The sequence below is a fragment of the Cetorhinus maximus genome, chromosome 14 (assembly GCF_964194155.1).
Source record: "Cetorhinus maximus chromosome 14, sCetMax3.hap1.1, whole genome shotgun sequence".
Taxonomy (NCBI): Eukaryota; Metazoa; Chordata; class Chondrichthyes; order Lamniformes; family Cetorhinidae; genus Cetorhinus; species Cetorhinus maximus.
Genome location: NC_135892.1, coordinates 9,339,330 through 9,352,150, shown reverse-complemented (window position 1 = coordinate 9,352,150; position 12,821 = coordinate 9,339,330). Strand labels below are relative to the sequence as shown.

At 40.2% G+C, this 12,821-nt stretch overlaps 1 protein-coding gene across 1 annotated transcript in view; it reads left to right on the top strand.

Annotated features, from left to right (window-relative positions):
• LOC144689992 (protein sel-1 homolog 1-like) overlaps positions 1–12,821 on the top strand; it is a 55,230-nt gene that overhangs the window by 41,941 nt on the left and 468 nt on the right. The window contains exons 11-17 of the mRNA XM_078557531.1: positions 3,337–3,399; positions 3,503–3,590; positions 3,708–3,856; positions 8,869–9,034; positions 9,138–9,212; positions 11,130–11,302; positions 12,335–12,463. Of these exons, the coding sequence (XP_078413657.1) occupies positions 3,337–3,399; positions 3,503–3,590; positions 3,708–3,856; positions 8,869–9,034; positions 9,138–9,212; positions 11,130–11,302; positions 12,335–12,463 (843 nt within the window). The remainder of the gene's footprint in view (positions 1–3,336; positions 3,400–3,502; positions 3,591–3,707; positions 3,857–8,868; positions 9,035–9,137; positions 9,213–11,129; positions 11,303–12,334; positions 12,464–12,821) is intronic.

Here is a 12,821-nt window from a genome sequence, read left to right as displayed (position 1 = left end):
CAGGGCTCCACCGTCAACACCACCAACCCCGCCTTCTAAGACACTGCCCCCTCCTTCCCCGGACACTCTCACCACCCCTCCCCTGACATTAACTCCCCTTCTTTGGACACTCTCCGCCCCCTTCCCCTGAAAGCCTGCCTCCTCTGTACAGCCTTCATCCACCCTTCCACCCTACCCCCCCCTCCTTCTTTGTCCAGCCTTGGTGCAGCATTTGTTAACGGCGCTCGGGTGAAGTTATGCGAGATTCCCCAAGAAGAATAAAGCAACATCTGCAGACTTCATAGTTGTGGAAGAAACGAAGCTCGCCAGGTGCACACCGCTAACATACAGTTGTAAAACTGAACGTTCTAAATTCTCACTGGCGGGGAACTTAATTTGGAGGGCGAACTTAATTCCAGCAAAGTGGCTTTTTAATGAGCATGCATGAGATGTTAATGCATTTAAATAGGGTTCCTAACGTTGTTCGTCAGGAAGCTCAATCCGCCTTTAGCAATCCTTGAAAGTTGGGAGAACAAAATTCCAACAGTTTATCCCACCGTCGGGAAACAGATTTTTTGCCTCCCGCCAAGTTAAGTGCCCCCACCTGCCACAATTCCTGCAGCTGATGAGACCGGAAAATTCCGCCCCTTGACTCTGTTGTGAAGCCTGGAAATGAGGGGCATTACTATACATTTATTATATATATTTAAATATATAATTAATTAATGCACTTAATTTTTATCCTTTGCCACTATTAAAGCTACAGTTATCTTATACACTGTAAGATGGTATGCAAGATATACCAGTTGGAGTTAGATACCTGGGTATGGTAATTCTGGATTGTAACTTATCAGAAGTTCTCTTTAAGCACTGACTTTGTGATTTTTCTATTGGTTCTGTTTCTCTGTCTGTCTGTCTCTTCTTTTAATTCTGTGTCTACATTTCTGCCTTGTGTTTTTCTGTATGCTTGTTCCTTTGTCCCTCTGTTTCTCTCCATATGTGTTCTTTGTCACTCTGCCTACCTGCCTGCCTGCAGTGTGAGAAATTAAAATGGTTGTACTTGTTAGTCTGTAAATAAATCTTTGGGCCTGGAGTCTTCCATTAAAAAAAATTGTACAGGGCTGGATTTTATGGGATGTCCTGGTCCCCCTGAAAAAAAAGTCAGTGGGGAGCATGCCCATGATCCTGACAGCTGCCCCACAGCAATTTAACACCGAAAGCAGCATTAATTGCTCTAGGGCAAGACTTCCGCTCCTATCTCGGGAGGAAGTCCCGCCTTAGAGAGCTGTCAGCCAGTCCGATTGGCCGGTAGCTCTGTAGTTCCAGCAGCACCAACTGGGAGCAGTGGTCATTGCTGGGATTACAAGCAGTCGTACCATGCCAAGGAGCCCAGGTAGATCTGGGGGGGTCTTGGTCAAGGGGTGGGATTAAAAGCGGGGGGATGACCTTTGAGGGTGGTATCTCCAATGAGCCCACGAGGCCTGCAAAGGAGGTTCTCCCCCACAACACCCCCACCCCTGGCCTGACACTAGTCTGTGCAGCTAAAGTTGCCAGGCTTCGTGCACGGCAAGAGAAAAACCAACAGCAGTGGGATGAGGCCCTTAAGTGGCCATTAATTGACCAATAAGGGACTCAATAGGTCCAAGGGTGGCTAGGTCACCTGATACCTCACCCACGCATCCCCCTGCCCTCCCCACTGTGAAATTTCAGACAGGCAGGAAGATGACCTGCTGGATTTTATGTGCTCCTCTGCCTTCAAAGCGTAAATCCAACCCATAGTGTTTTTTTTCCATAATGACTTAATAAAAGCATAAAATTGGAAATAATTATAATGTGGACAAACAATCATTAAACAATAATATATACAGATAGATAATGAACCTCACCAGTAATTTTGCTCTAATTTATTAAACCACTCCTAGCCAAATGAGAAATCAACTCCAGTTGGCATTTTATTTCTTTCTATCCTGCTTTCTTGTCTAATTGAATGTGGGCATTTTTGTGTGTAAGTCTTTTTTTCAATTGATTAACCTTCCTTGGCTCTTCATTATCATTTGCTCACTCTGGACCTGGCTAGAAGCCCACTCTGGAACCATTTTATTTCCTTCAAGTAATTACTAGCAATCCAGTGTGGTTTAATTAGAATCTGGTTTTGTTGTTTTTGCAAATGTTTCCTTACAGTATATAAGCTTCTAGTTGAGTATTATATAATCTTTTAGTTTGCCTCCAAATTCTTTCTCCTCTTCAGATCTAACAGGAAACCTACACCAGATACCATTTTAATTAATTCGTCGATCATTTGGAGCCCACAATGAAGCCTATTTTTTTTATTGATTGTGTTTCTTTGCAGTACATAAGCTTTTTCCTCTTTCTTTCTCCATCTCTGTTTGGTTGCCTGCTTCTCCCAGCCCCCCAAAAAGAAAAACACTCCAGATGCCATTTTATTTAATTGCTTGCCAAGAAGCCTGCTGCAATTAACTTGAAAGTTATTTTACTGTTTTTGTAAATGTTTCCTGGCAGCAAATAAACTGTTCTTGGAGCACTCCATCAACTTTAGTGGATTCGACTTTTTCCCCCATTCAGTGTGTCATTTGCATGCCCATTTAACTGGGAGCTGAATTGCATTATTTTAGTTAATAAATTCACTGTTGAAAAACACAGTCCAATTAATTGGCACCTCTTATATTTTTATTTATTTATTTAATCAATGAACTCCTTTCCATTGAGGCCATTATAAATACTTCCTTGCAGTACATAACATTCAGTGGATTCCTGTCTTTTCATGATCCTTTGTCCATTGGGAGCTGTACAGTATTTTAATTCATTAGCTAATTGCTAAGAAGCCTATTCCAATCAATTATGATCTGTTTTTATGTGTATGTTAACTAATACATTGATTCCTTGGAAGCCAGTTCCATTTAATTGCGATCTGTTTTAAAAGTGTATTTTATTGAATTACTGTTTCATTTAATTGGGAACTTTTTTTTCTATTCATATAGACTTTTCATAGAATAATTAGCAGCTGTATGGGAACTTAGTCCCCAGAAGACTGGTAAAATTCTCAAAATGCTATGTTATAATAGCAGAAGAGGACTTATTCAGAAACCGTAGTTCAGTGGCCATGATAATCATCCATTGCATGGCATAGCACACTGGTACTGTTATTAAATAGCAGACCCACCAACTAACTCACTGTGCTCAGTACCAAGGAGATCTTCTAATCTATATACAAAAGACATTGAAGATCTGTCAATTTTCAGATGTCATGCAATAGTCATCCTCTTGATGGGGTCCATGGCCCCTGGTTCTCTGTTCTTTCTGTAGATCTTCAATACTGTATCTAATATCTTATTTCAGGGCAACCCTATTGGACTGACAGGTTTAGGATTAGCTTACCTTTATGGAAAAGGAGTGCCGGTGGTAAGTTTCCTTCTTGAAAAATCTGACTTTTACAACAGGAAAAGAATTCTAACAATCTGTGTCTCCGATGTAAAGTCCCATTTCTTTTTACATTTTATTTCAGGATTATGAAGAAGCTTTAAAATACTTTAAGAAGGCAGCTGATAAGGGCTGGGTAGATGGACAGTTTCAACTAGGAGTCATGCACTATGGTAAGGACAAGAAATGCATTGTTTTGTCATATTTTTCCATATTGATCAAAAGTAACATTCTTAATTACATGATATGCTGTGCCATGATTAGTTGAATGTAAACATTTTTTATTGCAGCTGGCCTAGGTGTGAAGAGAGACTATAAAATGGCCGTTAAGTATTTTCACCATGCCTCTCAAGCTGGCCATGCCTTAGCCTTGTACAATCTGGCTCAGATGTATGGGAGTGGAACTGGCGTGGTTAGATCCTGTCTCACTGCTGCTGAGGTAATAGGAACAGTACACTTGATTTTAATGGATTCAGTGCCGTTGATTCAAATACTAAAATAAGGAAGTATGGAAGAAGAAAGAGGCCATATGGGCCTGCAAGCTTCTTCCACCCATGGACTTGTCAGATTTTAAATCACAAAATCTATTGACCTACACAGAGTTAAAGTCAGGCCCATAAGCTTCATCATGGACCCAACTCAACTGCATTTCCCCCCTTGCCACTTGCAAAACTTAAGAATATCTAACCTTGCATCTATATTCATCCTAAACTTACACCCTACATTAATTATCCTGATTGGTTGCCTTGTTCACATGACAGTTTCCTAGTCTTAGTTTGGGAAGAATCTACTATATGATCATCTCCATCTGTTCTGTATCCTCAATCCTGTCCTTAACCAGATTATCAATTCATCTCTTCTTTAGAAATGTTAATGAACACAGTTCTGGCTGCGTTCTATCCATATATAAATAATCCTTGAGAAAACAAATCTTTTTATTCTCAAATTGTGCTTGAATCCTGTTAATGTTAGAATATCATTGCATTTTGCACTTGCACTGTGAACTAATCATTTATTTTTCATCTGGATTATGAATGTTTTCCTGTACTAAAAACAGGTTTCATTCTTAGTGTTGCTTCCAATTTAGAGCCTCACATCCCAGAATTACCACATCAGTGTTCCTTGAATCCTCTCCAGCACCACCTAATCCTTCTCCATCCACCATTGCTCCTTCTCCTCCAGCTCTGTATCACTCCTCTTCTATCTCCTGATGTAAAGACCAACACAGCATTAAGTTGTCAAGCCATTGTACCCTTCCAAGCCAGCCCAGAGGACTATTTCCATATCAGACAGTTTGTAATATTTACATGTGCCAAGTGACAGACATAAGATTTGCAAGGGGAAACACCTTCATCACTTTCTCGGTCAAGAGAAGGTGCCAGCTTGACAGAGCACAGAGCTTTCAGTGGATGAGAGTCTTCCTTTGAGTGCATCTCAGATTCCATTCATGTGAACATTAAGGTGCCTCATATTTACCCTACTACCCACAAAGTCAGCAATGGTTTGCACTCAAGGTTCAATTTAATATCTGAACACTGAAACATCATTATGCTCATCGGTGGCCATAATTTAGGAAGCAGTCATGATGTATTCATTATGCACTGTAATGGGGAGCAGGATGATTCTTAAGAGACTAGGCACCTATTTGCTTTTCAACACCACCACCACCTCCACCAGTACAACTATGCCTCACTGATTTTTCTCAATGGAAGAGCATGTGCATAAGAGCAATGATTGTGTGCAAAGCTTAAAATAATAACTCACAGAGTGTGATATAGTTCCCAACATGAGTCTGCTATGCACAATGGGCTATATACAAAAGTGAGGAAGGCACTTAGCTTCACTTTTCTCCTGATACTAGCAAACTTCTTCATCATTTGCTGACAGGTGTGAATGAGCTAAAAAACTACAATGGCTTAGTTGTTGGCCTCCCTCCATTCAGTTTTAACCTTGATTTCATTGGATGGTGGGCTTTCAACCCCACTCTCCTTGGTGTATTTCCTCACAGCAGGGACTATTCCGTGTCAAAGTGGGTTGTGTTGCCAACATGCTTCTTTCTGTCATTGTGAAGATTTTGATTGTAGGAAATTCTACGTTAGATCAACTGACCCACTTTAAAATCACAGCTACGAAGCTAATAAATCACGAAGCAAGGCTTGCATGCATTAATTGACAAGAACAAAGCTGAAGTATTTTATCATTGCAACTGGGCTTTTGCCAAAAATAATGATGCTTGGGATTAAAAATGAAGCATTTTTGCCAATGGCAGAATATTTATTGAATTTCTGCCTTTGTCCTTATTTCCTTGTCCGTTATCCTTTTTCCATCTCCCAGAATCATTTGAATTGTTTGGAACAGATAGGTGGCTTCCCAGGAAGGAGCTTTTTTTAATTCATTCACGGGATGTGGGCTTCACTGGCTGGGCCAGCATTTATTACCCATCCCTAGTTGCCCTTGAGAAGGTGGTGGTGAGCTGCCTTCTTGAACTGCTGCAGTCCATGTGGTGTAGGTACACCCACAGTGCTGTTAGGAAGGGAGTTCCAGGATTTTGACCCAGTGACAGTGAAGGAACAGCGATATATTTCCAAGTCAGGATGGTGAGTGACTCTAGGTGGTGGTGTTCCCATTTATCTGCTGCCCTTGTCCCTCTAAATGGTAGTGATCGTGGGTTTGGAAGGTGCTGTCAAAGGAGCCTTGGTGAATTACTGCAGTGCATCTTGTAGATGGTACACACTGTTGCTACTGTGCGTCGGTCGTGGAGGGAGTGAATGTTTGTGGATGGGGTGCCAATCAAGCGGGCTGCTTTGTCTGGATGTTGTCAAGCTCCTTCAGTGTTGTGGGAGCTGCACTCATCCAGGCAAGTGGGGGAGTATTCCTTCACACTCCTGACTTGTGCCTTGTAAATGGTGGACAGGCTTGGGGAGTCAGGAGGTGAGTTACTCGTCACACGATTCCTAGCCTTTGACCTGCTCTAGTAGCCACAGTATTTATATGGCAATGTCTAGTTCAGTTTCTGGTCAATGGTAAACCCTAGGATGTTGATAGTGGGGGATTCAGTGGTGGTAAAGTCATTGAACATCAAGGGGAGATGGTTGGATTCGCTCTTGTTGGAGATGGTCATTGCCTGACACTTGTGTGGCGCAAATGTTACTTGCCACTTGTCTGCCCAAGCCTGGATATTGTCCAGGTCCTGCTGCATTTGGACATGGACTGCTTCAGTATCTGAGGAGTTGCGAATGGTGCTGAACATTGTGCAATCATCAGCCAACATCCCCACTCCTGACCTTATGATGGAAGGAAGCTCATTGATGAAGCAGCTGAAGATGTTTGGGCTGAGGACACTACCCTGAGGAACTCCTGCAGTGATGTCCTGGAGCTGAGATGTCTGACCTGCAACAACCACAACCACCTTCCTTTGTGTTAGGTGTGACTCCAATCAGTGAAGAGTTTTCCCCCTGATTCCCATTGACTCCAGTTTTGTTAGGGCTTCTTGATGTCAAGGGTAGTCACTCTCACCTCACCTCGGGAGTTCAGCTCTTTTGTCCATGTTTGAACCAAGGCTGTAATGAGGTCAGGAGCTGAGTGGCCCTGGCAGAATCCAAACTGGGTGCCAGTGAGCAGGTTATTGCTAAGCAAGTGCCGCTTGATAGCACTGTTGATGACCCCTTCCATTACTTTACTGATGATCGAGAGTAGACTGATGGGACAGTAATTGGCCGGGTTGGATTTGTCCTGCTTTTTGTGTACAGGACATACCTGGGCAATTTTCCACATAGCTGGGTTCCTGGGAATTGCTGACCAGCTAAGGTACTTGAGAACATAGGACCAGAGGAGCAGGAGTAGGCTATTCGATTCCTTGAGCCTGCTTGGCCATTCAATTTGATCATGGCTGGTCCTCTACTACCTCAATGCAGTTTTCCCACACTTGCCTCTAATCCCTTGATATCTTTAATAACTCGAAATCTATTGATCTGTCTTGAACATAGTCAATGACTGAGCCTCCTTAGCCCTCTGGGATAAAGAATTCCAAAGATTCACCACCCACTGTGAAGAAATGTCTCCTCATCTCCCTCCTACATGGCCTACCTATTATTCTGACACTGTGTCCCCTAGTTCTAGAGCCCCCTAGCCAGGGGCAACATCTTTCTGGGATCTAACTTGTTGAGCCCTGTAAGAATTTTGTGTGTTTCAGTGAGATCATCTCTCATTCTTCTAAATTCCAGAGAATACAGGCCTAGTCTCCTCAATCTTTCTTCAGAGGACAATCCCACCGTCCTAGGAATCAGTCTGATGAACACAGTTCACAGTTTTTAAATTCTTTTCATTCAGAGCTCTCTTTCAAAGCAACTGGTACAGTATATGTGGTGGTATTGCATGAAGAGAAGCTGGCAAAGATAGGGCATGGGTCAGCAACTCTATTGTCGCATACAGTCACTCACAGAGTAAATGAAAAGCATTCCAAGGGCTTGTTTAATGTGGGGGAATTAACACACAAAAGCATCCTGACTGTGTTTTTTAATATTTTAAGATCAACGTTTGTAATTACAGTACTGTAAATATACAGCTGTACTGAGTGTTCATTTATCTGTTTAGTATTCAATAAATGTTTCAACTGTTTTATAACTTGAGACACTGGACGCAATATATTCCAGTAAATTAGAAAACAGTTTCACATTGAGTTTAATGTCACTGACTACTTCCATAAGAGAAGCTCATGATCACCACTGATTGATTGGTAAGAATGCAGGGTTTATTTATAGGGATGAATCAGTACCTAGACATATCTTTCATTTTAGTGGTTGCTTCTATTAACAGGGAAACATGTTGGATATTATTACTGAACAATTTGTTTGACTGATTCACATGCATGACATGTTGTGAATTATGAAGAATCTTATTAATACTAATTTTAGGGCTTTTTCTGGCAGTCAGTATCAAGCTACTTATAGACAGAATATTAAACTAATTTAACAGTAAGATTTTGACCATATTCAACTGGCCTGTGCTTGCAAACCTCAGAACATAGAATCACATCTAACATTAGATATTGTGATTGGGCAGCACTTGCTAAATAATAGTAATGAAGGCAAAAGGAAAATGCCCAGACATGGCGTATTTTTGATTTAAACGAAAGCATTGGGGACAATTGTTCCCTGTGCATTCTCCATGGCAATGTCTTGACCAATTAGAGTCAGCTTGCCAACCAATCAGCACCCATTTTCTTATGCAATATAGATTGTTGTTCCCTTTGAAATTTGGCATTCTTGCATCTGTCCTGACGAGCTTCAGCAGCAAGTCTCTTTTTTCAGCAATACTCAATTTCTGTACTACCAATGGACAATTAATAGTTCTTATTAAATTAAATTTGGCTCTGATTCCAAAGTTGAAGCCTTACCTTTCATTTGCCTATTTACTTTCAATCTTTAATATATCCAAGTCTTCCTTGTTTAGTTGTACAAGAATGTTTGTGAGCGAGGCCAGTGGACTGAGAGATTCTTATCTGCATATTTTGCCTACAAGGAGAACAATATAGATTCTGCCTTTCTTCAGTATTTATTCCTTGCAGAGCAAGGATATGAAATGGCTCAAAGCAACACAGCCTACATTCTAGAATATGGTAGGTTCAGAAACGAAATACTTAAAACTCCCAAAAGATTTGATTTTTGCATTGTTTTTTTTAAAAAAAGTAAAATCTGTGAAATGTACTGTTGTTTTAATAGAGCAGTCTGCACTCCTCTCACAGATTGATTGCTACCATATGGCTCTGATATACTGGAACCGAGCTGCAGCTCAAGGTATAGGTGTATATATAAGGCACATGATACTAGTTTATAGGAAAATAATTTTTTAGTGTTGGACATAGTAACTCATAAGGACTCATTGTACAAGTGCATTATTAGTCCAATCCATTGGTGTTGGTGTAGAACTGGTGCTTTACAGAAAATAAGTAATTGAGTGCTTTATGTTGGCTTGGATTCAGGTGATTTATTTTCAAAACTACTTTTCCAAGGGACATTCTGTTTGTACAATATATATGGTATATGATTATTTGTTTAAGCAGTTTTAAAGTTGTTTAAAACTGTTTTGAAGTGCCCTATTGGTTGACTTTGGAGTGATATGATCTCGATGTCAACTGGTATGGTCCAGTACATTATATCCGGTGTCAGTCTAAGGCTGCAGTTACAATGGCAAATTTTGCAACAGAGCAAAGCACTTGGATAATCAAAAATTGATTAGCAGTTTGCTCACAGTAATAACATTGATAGTTATTCCACACGTGTATTTGGCTTCATATTGTTTGCAATGTGACTAACATCCGCTTACTGTAATTAATTCTGAAGCTTTCTGCATTATGCTGTGTTAAAAATAATGGTTCTTGATAAGACAAGATAGGCACCAGTTAATAGTCTTCCACTTCTTCCAGACAAAGCTCCAAACACAGTTATAGGAACCGTTAACAATGATGCATATGCCATCTGTACTCGCCTTTCACCTCTTTCCCCAGCCCTTTCCTTACTCTGCATAATCTGGGTTTTGCTGAGCATATCCAATTTTCTCTTCCTTGTGAGTGGGAGAAGCAACAACTCCAGATTTCTACAACGCTGTCCATCAGGATCATGTATACATCACTGTAAAGGCCACACACACTGTATTTCCATACGTGAGGCACTATCAAGGGGACACAGCTGGTAATAGTTTTGGTCCCCAGTGTGAATTGGTCCTGGTGCAAGTAAACTCCTTTTAACTCTAACAGTTAAGTTCCTAAATTGAACTTCTCAACCCAGGTGGGTGTAAGCACAAAACAGTTCACAAGTTGGAAATCTCATTAAAAAAAAACAGCATAGTTTATGGTTGTGAACAGAAAATTCGCCCGTTATAGGTCATTTGATTTCTCACTTTGCCAACATATAAAATCCTTTGGATTCATGGACTTTGCAAATAGTTTCTACTTCTGACAAACTTGTAAATTCCATTGTGAGTAATTAATTGGGAAAATTATTACACTTTATCCATATTCATCCATGTGATTGAAAAGAACTTAATTGAAGTATCTCAATATTGAAGTGATATTCAGTTGTAAATGAGTGTATTCAATATCCACGTACAGAATGACACAAAGCAAACTCAAAACGTATAAGTTGCATCCGGTCCCACAGATTTCATCCATCTCAGTCAGATAATATTGCTGGTAGGGACAAGAATGGTGGTTTCATATGTTCTGGTTATACCCACTACATTTAGTTTTCTGCAACAGCTTACTTTGTGCTACCATAAAGATTATGATTGGCCTTGTAGGTTCCCTGTCTTTCTCAAATTTCAATGTGAATCCTTGTTTGCTTGGCCTGCTGCCTCAGGATAAGCTTCTCTTCTCCCCCCCCACCATCCCAGTCCAAGTACTACAGAAACTATTACTGTAAGCACATTAACTGTCCTGCCTTCCTCCTCCTTCCCTTAAATATATAAACATACTGGTGAGACATAGGGTAGTCTAACTGCATCAAGTCAGGCCTAGATTTTTACGAGCATTGTAAGGGAGAGGGAAAGGAGACCCTTTATTGTTTTGTAACTATGGTACCCATAATGTTTTGTCATGAAATCATAAACTTGCAACAGTCCTGCTTAAGTGTGGAAACGCAGGTAATAAAGAATTTGCAATCCATACATAAATTTCAAGCTTCAATTACATTTTAAAATGTTATTTTGCTTGCTAGGTTATTCATATGCCAGAATTAAACTGGGTGATTATTATTACTATGGCTATGGAACGAACGTAGATTATGAAACAGCTGCAATTCACTATCGTTTAGCCGCGGAACAGCAACACAGTGCACAAGCTATGTTCAATTTAGCATACATGTATGAACGTGGTCTTGGGGCAGAGCAGGTATGGAGCAGTCACTTCTCTTACCAGAATGAAAATATACATTGTTTTTGAATAGATCTTATTTTAAGTTGTCCAAATAACACTAAAAATATTCTCAAAGTTACTGTATCGGAACATATTACATGATTCTTCAAAAAGCTCTTGTATAGGACAATAGTTGATGTGAAGGACTACGTTTCAAGGCAATGTAACCTGGCTGAGGGGTTTAAATGATTTTTAAAATGTTGTTCAGCGCATGTGAGAGTGGCAAAGATGCATTTATTGCCTGTGCCTATTTGCCTTGAGAAGATGGTGAAGGACCTTCTTGAATTACTGCAGTCCTCGTGATGATAATGTTCACCTAGCGAATGGGGGACCTTGATGTTCCTTCATAGTTGTTAAGTCAGGATGATGTGCAACTTGGAGGGAAAGCTGGAAGTGTTTGGAATGGACATGATGGGCTGAATGGCCTCCTGTCCTGTAACCATTCTATGATTCTGTGCCCATAAATCCTGATCTCATACAGCAGGCATATGTTTAAACTATAGCCCCAGCTGATGTTTGGGATTGGTATTCTTTAATGCTGAACCAACTATCTGGGCCACAAATTGGAATATTGCACATGGGACAGATGAAGTGGCCTTGATTGATTATGATGTTTGTACCATACACTAAGCCCAGATTCTGAAACAGGGACATAAACCCCATAAAGATATTTTGGTTACCTGCAGGGTCATGAGGTATCATGCTCTTTATACAACTAATAAAAGTACATCTCAGATAAAATATCAGTTCTTTGTGGCAGGGGATAAGTACTATTTGGCAGCATTAATATACATACATTTTAAAGCTCCAGACTGGCTATTTTTAAAATCCTGTTCCCCTTTATCTTCCTGCATTCTGAATCTATCTTTTAACTAGATCTCAGAAGATCACCTCATGTTTTTCCAGAGTTTCCTCATAAATTATTCCAGTAATTCAAATCCCAAATATCATAACTCTTAACTGAACCTGAATCGTATTTCGATAAATAATATATGTTCTCTTTCTTAGGATCTTCACTTAGCCAGAAGATTCTACAATTTGGCTGCAGAAACTAGTACAGATGCATATATACCAGTTTTCCTGGCACTGTGCAAACTCGGAGCCATAAATCTCATCCAATCTGTTCAGTATGCCAATGTAAGTATCATCTTACATTTGTTGATGTAAAACTAACTCCTGAGGTGTCTTGTAATGGAAATTGACCGTGAGCCAGTGGAGAAAGAGATTCAGAAGAATGGTCGTAAGTTTGCTTTTCTACAAATAAAAAGGTGGAGACAGGTGGAGTTTTAGGGAATAGGATTTAGGTATTTTAAGACTTGACCATTGACGATGTAAAAGAAAGACTTGCGTTTATATAGCACTTTCCTTGATCATCAGATGTCTCAAAGCACTTTACAGCCAATGAAGTACTTTTGCAATAGAAACAAAAATTGCTGGTAAAACTCAGCAGGTCTGACAGCATCTGTAGAGAGAGAAAGAGTTAATGTTTCGAGTC